At 34.2% G+C, this 9,151-nt stretch overlaps 2 protein-coding genes across 2 annotated transcripts in view; one reads left to right on the forward strand and one right to left on the reverse strand.

The window, feature by feature from the left end:
- The window catches only part of LOC137618818 (uncharacterized), a 413,063-nt gene that overhangs the window by 373,980 nt on the left and 29,932 nt on the right, over nt 1–9,151 (reverse strand). The gene's annotated exons all lie outside the window — the stretch shown is intronic.
- The window catches only part of LOC137618817 (carbonic anhydrase-related protein 10-like), a 65,351-nt gene that overhangs the window by 14,508 nt on the left and 41,692 nt on the right, over nt 1–9,151 (forward strand). Inside the window, exons 2-3 of the mRNA XM_068349024.1 lie at nt 1,461–1,517; nt 3,128–3,264. Of these exons, the coding sequence (XP_068205125.1) occupies nt 1,461–1,517; nt 3,128–3,264 (194 nt within the window). The remainder of the gene's footprint in view (nt 1–1,460; nt 1,518–3,127; nt 3,265–9,151) is intronic.

The raw sequence follows: 9,151 nt of genomic DNA on the forward strand, positions 1-9,151 counted from the left end.
GTTATTGAGTTTTCATTTATTCCAACTTTATCATCTTTTTTGTTTCCTTTTTTTCGTTCCTTCTCTTCCCTTTTATGCCATTTTTTTGCAATAATTTTTAGACTCACTCTCTCTCTCTCTCTCTCTCTCTCTCTCTCTCATGTTTCCTAGTATCTTCTTGTACATCTCTCTCTCTCTCTCTCTCTCCAACATGTTTCCTAGTATCTTCTTGTACATCTCTCTCTCTCTCTGTCTCTCTCTCTCTCCTCTCTCTCTCCGTGTTTCCTAGTATCTTCTTGTACATCTCTCTCTCTCTCTCTCTCTCTCTCTCTCTCTCTCTCTCTCCTCTCTCTCTCTCTCTCTCTCTCCAACATGTTTCCTAGTATCTTCTTGTACATCTCTCTCTCTCTCTCTCTCTCTCTCTCTCTCTCTCTCTCTCTCTCTCTCCTAATTCAACTTTTATCCCGATTTCTAACTTCAAGTCCTTTCATCCAAGCTTTCGTCCACCTCCATTTTTATCGTTATTTTTCCTCTCCCTTCTTTATCTTTCATCTTCCCTTTTACAGACCTTCACGCTATCTTTAATGACTATGTTTTCTTTTATGCTCTTTTTTCTATTTTTGCTTTTTACATCGTTGTATTTTTGCCTGATTTTTTTTTTGAGGCAGGAGATCAAATTTCAAAAAATCGTTTTCACAATATTTTGTTTTTTTTTAATGTTATCTGGTGGGATTTCTATAATAGATTTTTTTGTGGTTATTTGATTTGTATGTAGATGTGTTTGCTTGTATGTATCTTTGTATGCATATATATCCATATGTAAATATATACATGAGGGCCACGTATGATATACATATATAATATATTTATATCTATAAGTGTGTCCGTGTTTGCACCATATATATATATATATATATATATATACATATATACATATATATGTGTATATATATAATTGTACGTATATATGTATGTGTCTGTGTATACTGTATGTATATACACGTATATATGCTTATAAATAATATATATAAAAACACACATAAATATAATATAGGTTTAAACCTAAGTATAAATATAAATTAAATATATATACATACACACACACACACACACACACACACACATATATATATATATATATATATACATACAATATGTATTTCCCCTTTTTGAGGACAGAAAATACTGCTACCTATCAACAAAATGAATAAACATGTTAGCTATAAACCTTCACACATCCACGGACCTAGCAAACGTAACAAACTAGACAACAAACACATACACATACATCCACATTATGTAAACATACATACACATCAACTCTATTCAAATCAAACCTTCTTTTCTTTTTAATGCAGCCAAACTAATTAATTCACATAAAGTGTTTGAACCATTTCCCGCCAAAAATCCTATCGTCTGTTCGCGCCAAAAATGATGTCGTCTGTTTGTTTACATTTCTTCTTCTCTGTCTTTTGCCACAGGGGGTCTGGGCGTCAGCTGGGACTGGGGAAAGTGGTGGACCTATGATGGAATTTCAGGTAAAGTGATTTCATTCTTTTATTTAGGGATTGTTTTAATATTTTGGTGGGTTTTAAAAGGTTGAATGTTTATGTATAAAGATGTATAAAGTTATTCATTTGTATTATTCCACTATCAATGTTATATTTATTCACTGTTTGGGTTTATTTAATGTTTTTAACAATGTATTAAAGGTGAAACATAGACAAATTGTATGTTAATGAAAGTTAAAATCTTTAGAATAGATAGACGGGTTCTTTATTATAGAGTGTATAATTAAAAATTACTACTACTACTACTACTACTACTACTACTACTACTACTACTACTACTACTACTACAGTAATGGCAGCTATTTTAATTACCAAATTGAAAATTGAAGAGTTGTAAAGAAATTTATATAATTTGTACATTTTTATAATAATTACAACGTAATCAAAATGTTGAAAGACAAAAGGAAATATATATATGCATATATATACATAGATACACATATTTACACATACATATATATATATATATAGATATATATATATATATAATATATATATATATATATATATATACACATTCATATATAAAATTATATATACATACACATATTTGAAAAATCTCTAAGGGGATAAAACACAAAAACATAAAGACGAGAGAGAGAGAGAGAGGAGAGGAGAGAGAGAGGAGAGAGAGAGAGAGAGAGAGAGAGAGAGAGAGAGAGAGAGAGAGTTCAAACACACTCCCTGTCCCCTAATTCTAAAGCGACTGAGAATCACTACTACTCCGTCTCGCTCCGTAAGAACCATTACTCACAATTTGGGAGGAAGTTGAAGCTAAATTATGAGAGGCACTTCCCCCAATTTTGGGAGGTACCCGATATCTTATCAGGAAGAAAAGGGGGACCTTTCCCCTCTCTCCTCTCCTTCCAGCCTGACGAAGGGATTCAGCCGAATTTGGCTGGCAAATTATTTTGCATTGATGGAATGAGCATTCCAACATTAGGGAATCACTGTAAAGAAACACATATGTACACACATGAGATAGTGCTCAATTAAGGACCTATATTGTATCTTTTCAAAAGATTTTAGTAGTAGTAGTAGTAGAAGTAGTAGTAGTAGTAGTAGTAGTAGTTTTGTTAAAGTTTTCATAGTTTATTTAGGAAATATCTATTTTCATGTTGTTACTGTTCTTGAAATACTTTATTTTATCCTTGTTTCCTTTCCTCACTGGGCTATTTTCCCTGATGGAGCCCCTGGGCTTATAGCATCCTGCTTTCCCAACTAGGGTTGTAGCTTAGCAAGTAGTAATAATGATAATAATAAATAATAATAATAATAATTATAATAGTAGTAGTAGTAGTAGTAGTAATAATAATAATAATAACAATAATAATAATAATAATAGTAATAATAATAATAATAATAATAATAATAATTAATAATAACACCCCAATTCACCCTTGTCTTTTACAGGCAATAATAATAATAATAATAATAATAATAATAATAATAATAATAATAGTAGTAGTAGTAGTAGTAATAGTTGTAGTTGTAGTAGTAGTAGTAGTAATAGTAGTAGTAGTAGTAGTAGTAGTAGTAGTAGTAACAACACTCCCATTCACTCTTGTTTGTTACAGGCCCTCAATTCTGGGGTCTGATCAACCCAGAATGGTCCCTGTGCACCCACGGGAGACGTCAGTCCCCTGTGAACCTCGATCCAAGTCAGTTACTGCTCGATCCCAACCTGAGGCCGCTCCATGTTGACAAGCACACGGTGAGTAGGATATGAGCTCCGGTATTCTTTAATTGCTTACGTGTTCCAGGCTGTTTTCCCCACCCTAGATTATCCGCTAAGATGCTATCGTTGGGTTCGGTGTTTTGGTTACGCGTTAACTCAAAAACTACTTGGCCGAATCTCGTGAAATTTGGTGGGATGGTTGACCATGATTCAAGGATAATTTGGTTATAATTTGGGAGTGGTTGGGTCAAAGGTCAAGGTTAAGGTCAAGAAAAGGTCAAAGCGTCTTTATGTTTTATCGTGGTCAATTTTTATCCGGTTTGCATGCAACTTGGTGGGATGGTTGGCCATGATTCAAGGATAATTAAGTTATATTTTGGGTGCGGTTGAGTCAAAGGTAAAGGTCACAAAAAGGTAAAAAAAAATCTTTTTGCCACATCATGGTTAATTTTTATCTGATTTGCATGAAACTTGGTGGGATGATTAAACCATGATCAAAGGACAATATGAATAGATTTTGGGAGTGGTTGAGTCAAAGGTCAAGGTTAAGGTCACGAAAAGGTCAAAGCGTCTTTTTGTTTTATCGTGGTCAATTTTTATCTGATTTGCATGAAACTTGGTGGGATGATTAAACCATGATCAAAGGACAATATGAATAGATTTTGGGAGTGGTTGAGTCAAAGGTCAAGGTTAAGGTCACGAAAAGGTCAAAGCGTCTTTTTGTTTTATCGTGGTCAATTTTTATCTGATTTGCATGAAACTTGGTGGGATGATTAAACCATGATCAAAGGACAATATGAATAGATTTTGGGAGTGGTTGAGTCAAAGGTCAAGGTTAAGGTCACGAAAAGGTCAAAGCGTCTTTTTGTTTTATCGTGGTCAATTTTTATCTGATTTGCATGAAACTTGGTGGGATGATTGGCCATGATTCAAGGATAATTTGATTAGATTTTGGGAGTTTTTGGGTCAAAGGTAGAGGTCATGAAAAGGTCAAAAAGGTCTTTTTGTCATATCATGGTCAATTTTTATCTGATTTGCATGAAATTTGGGGGGATGATTGGCCATGATTCAAGGAGAATTTGGTTATAGTTTGGGAGTGGTTGGGTCAAAGGTAAAGGTCATGAAAAGGTCAAAAAGGTCTTTTTGCCACATCATGGTCAATTTTTATCTGATTTGCATGAAACTTGGTGGGATGACTGGCCATGATCAAAGGATAATTTGATTAGATTTTGGGAGTGGTTATGTCAAAGGTCAAAGGTCAAGGTAACAAAAAGGTTAAAAGTATCCTTTTGCTATATCGCGGTCAATTCTTTATCCGATTTGAAACTAGAGCCAAAATGTTCATTATTCAATTGCCTATCTTGAATATACAATATGATACAGGCAGAGGTACGCGCTCTACCAAGTGCACGTTCTATTTACCTTTACATTTGTATGTCTGTTTGTGCGTGTTTGTGATTCGCATAACTCAAAAACTATCGGACCGAATCTCATGAAATTTGGTGGGAAAAATTGATTAGATTTTGGGAATAATTGGGTCAAAGGTCAAGGTCAGTGCCAAGGTGACAGAAAGGTGTAAAATGTCTTTTATTGCTATTTTTATCTGATTTGCATTGAAAATAGTACCCAAATGTCCATAATTATTTTGTGATGTGGCGTTGGCGAAGGTATGCGCTCGACCGAGTGCCCGTTCTAATGGGTGGTTTTGTAAAAATGTAGGAATTTATCAAAATAATAAAAATTAATTTTAGATTATTTCAATTTTTATTCATGTTATATTTATATGTAAAAATAAATCTATTTTTAGATATTTATAAGAAAATAGCTTTATAAACGAATAAGAATTTAGTAGAATATTAAAAATTAATTTAAGTAAAACTAATTATCAGTTAATTACAAAATGGCTTTATACAAATGTAAGAATTCATAAAAATATCAAAAGTTAAATAATTATATAATATATAAAATTACACATCCAACATTCCTGGTAAACACTGACGTCACTGTCCCTCTTCCCGCCAAAACGGATATTAAAACCCCGATGACGACATCCTAAAAAAGAGTCAAATGAGCGGCTGAACAGGTCGGAATTAAAATTAAAACTACCGAAAGTAGTCAAATGAGCGACTGAGCAACGAAATTACGTTCTGTTGCTATGTGGGAGGAATATATTCTCTTTAAAGATTCATAGGTTGAATTATTATGATTTTATTCTCGTATGTTTGAGGGAAAGAATCATAACTCAGATTCTCATTTGACTGACTTGATTATCGTACGGATGAGCATTGATTATCGTGCACGGAGTTCTGATTATCGTACACATGAGCACTTATTACCAGTTTTGTCGTTACGAAAACAAATTACTCGTACTGTATATTGAAAAATAAAAAGAATATTAATTAAAAGCAAATGAAAAGAGACTTTTTTTTAATTAAACATAAAATACAAACACACAAACACAGAATTAACTTTCGCAATGGCAGGATTTGGCGCCAAAACTTTTTTCATTATTACGAGCGAATGAAAAGAGGCTTCATTTCGGGTCTCAGTCGCTCAACTCAACTGAGGCTTACAGGACTTGTCTTTGCGACAAGAACGACAAAAGAAAGGCAAATTTATGTTTTTTCTAACAAAAGACAAACAAATAAATATATATGAAAGTAAATATAATTGTAAATAGGTTTTAAGAATATATTTTTGATAGATATTATTGGTTTTAAGATATATATTTTTAAGATATTGATGAATTTATCAAAATATCGATTTTTGTCGGAGGTGAACGATATTTTTAAACATTGGAAATTCTAGTGGGTATTTTGACGAACAATTTTAATAAAAACAACAACAACAACAACAACAACAACTAACAACAAAAATAAAAGGGGTAGATGGAGATGGTTTGGACATGCTCTTCGCACTCCCCAAGAGAGATTAGTTCACCAAACTTTCAACTGGGGCTCCACAAGGCACTAGAAGAGTTGGAAGACCCAGCCCTACATGGCTGAGGACTATGAAGTGTGAAGTGGAAGATGACGAATGGAGAAGTATTGAATTAAAAGCTCAAGATAGAGACGACTGGCGAAATCTAACCGAGGCCCTTTGCGTCTCTCTCTCTCTCTCTCTCTCTCTCTCTCTCTTGATATACATATACATATATACATATATATATATAAATAAATATATATATATATATGCATATATACATATATATATATATATATATTATATAAATATTATCGCATATGACGAATACTAGTGTACCCGACCCGTCATTAATTTCTTATTTTTCAGAGTTTATTTCCTCATTTCCTTTCCTCACTGAGCTATTTTTTCGTGTTGGAGCCCTTATAACACCCTGCTTATCCAACTAGGGTTGTAGCTTGGATGATAATACTCTATAGACCTTGGTGATAATAATAATAATGATGATAATAATAATAATAATAATAATAGGGCTTATAACATCCTGCTTATCTAACTAGGGTTGTAGCTTGGCTAATAATAATAATAATAATAATAATAATAATAATAATAATATAGTCAGACACATGTTCTCTATTATATTGGAGAAATTGGTTGGCGAGTATTTCCAAGATCAACATTAACAAAAACAACAATAATAACAACAACAACAACAACAACAACAACTACAATATATGAGCGTAGGGAAGTATTATTCTGCAAGAGGTTCAACTCTCCCAGGTTCTGTTAAGCAGGTTCAAAAGTTAGGGAAAAGGTGTTCACAGAATACTAATACAAGTGAACCGTTTTACTAGAGAGAAGGACAAGGATAGAGAGAGAGATACTCTCTCTTTCTCTCTCTCTCTCTCTCTCTCTCTCTCTCTCCTCTCGAGGACAATTGATGCCTTCTCCTTAAGCTGCGTCCTGTGTAGGACATTGACAAAATGGTCTGCCGCAGAAGAGAGAGAGAGAGAGAGAGAGAGAGAGAGAGAGAGAGTAATCCCCTATTTAATATATACAAGTGTCTGTCTTTCTGTATATATATATATATATATATATGTGTGTGTGTGTGTGTGTGTGTGTGTACGTGTGTGTGTGTATATCTATCTAAATATTTAGCCATCATTTAGATACTGATGAATTATAAGTACTTTGCTATGCATTAGTTATAAATTATAGGTATTTTTAAAGACTCACATGGACTAGTACTATAACATCTACATTGAGAGAAACAAATAGAAAACTAAACACAAACCCATAATCCGATTCCCTTAAAAATCACACATATCTTTCTCTGACATATGGCCCCCCCCTGCTCCCAAAATTTCATCGCAATCCGCCCATAAACAACCAAGTTATGACGCCAACAAACAGACGAACACACAAGCTGGATCAACTATGGCTGTCCATGCCACCATTGGCGTTTGTTTACATCCGCTCAGTTAAGTCAAATGAGTGTCCGAAGGATTTAATCAAATGAGAGTCTGAATAGCTCGTTTGTCTTGTTAAGCAGATGAGTCGTGCTTCGAGGGTTTATTGGCTTAGGGCCGGGGAGGCCATTCGGTAAATACTCATCAGTTGTATTATCAAGTTGTATAGAAGTAACTAAAGGGTTCGAGTCTCAGTTGATATAAGCTGGAAGTTGGTATTAAGGGGACCAGAAGAGTGTGGGGGTCGCAGTTTCATTCCATAGTCATTTATAAATGGATTAATAATGTCTGCTGGATATATATATATATATATATATATATATCAAATGCAGTCGTTTCTAGTCCACTGCAGGACAAAGACCTCAGACATGTCCTTATTCATGTCTGGGGGTTTGGCCAGTTTTCATCACCGCGCTGGCCAGGGCGAATTGGAGATGGTGGGAGACTTTTAGTCTCCTAGCTAGCAACGAACCAACCTAGTATGGGTGTCCATGACTAGTACAGCTTTGTTGATCCAGGATATACACAAACCCTTTCACCACGTTAAGGTGTGTGTGTGTGTGTGTGTGTGTGTGTGTTCTAAAACCAAATTTGGATAAAAATGAAAAGAAAAACATTTATTAATAAACTAAAAGTAAAGAAATATTGGAGACACAGAAACATCCGCTGGGGCAAGGCAATATATTTCTCACGGATTTTGAACTAAAATATATCCCTCCCCCAAAGACTAGGGCACTGAGAGAGAGAGAGAGAGAGCGAGAGAGAGAGAGAGGAGGGGATTATAATTTAACTTACCACGGCTTCGGGCTTTTAAAGCAAATTAAAGAGATAAGTCAGTGATATTAAATAGGACTCCGAGAGAGAGAGAAAGAGAGAGAGAGAGAGAGAGAGAGAGAGAGAGAGAACTCTCTTGATTTAAAAAAATAAAATTTGGTTCATTACTTTTATATATATTTATATATATATATATATATATATAGTACATGTATATATTGTATATATACCTATATGCATATATACATATTTATAGGTGTATATATATATATATATATATATATAGTGAGAGAGAGATACTTCTTTATGCTAGTTACCCCTTGTTTCTTAAAGACTCCCTTCATCATTTTATTTTTCTTGTTCTATACACTTTTTATAGATTGTCTAAACACATAATTATATTCTATAAACACACTCCCTAGTATTCTATAACCTCCTAAGCACCACTAAACACTAGAATCTCTCCTAACCCTACATCACTTTTCCCAAAATGATAACACATTCCCTATCCTTCCCGTTTTCTATACGAAACGACTTCGACGCACTCCCGGCTGACACAGTGACCCATAATTTCTTCCGGGCGATTTTTAAACCTAATAAAAAGATGGATGAATTCTCCTGCTTCGTCGGCGTTTAAAAAAAGGGGTTCCAAGGGGCATACCCCCCTTGAATAAAACCAACCAACACCTCCAAAACGCCCCCCTGGGGGTGGGTTTAAAACTACTCATTTTCCAAGATGAAGGAGTGGCCATGAATGG

Source organism: Palaemon carinicauda, chromosome 25, assembly GCF_036898095.1.
Source record: "Palaemon carinicauda isolate YSFRI2023 chromosome 25, ASM3689809v2, whole genome shotgun sequence".
Classification (NCBI taxonomy): Eukaryota; Metazoa; Arthropoda; class Malacostraca; order Decapoda; family Palaemonidae; genus Palaemon; species Palaemon carinicauda.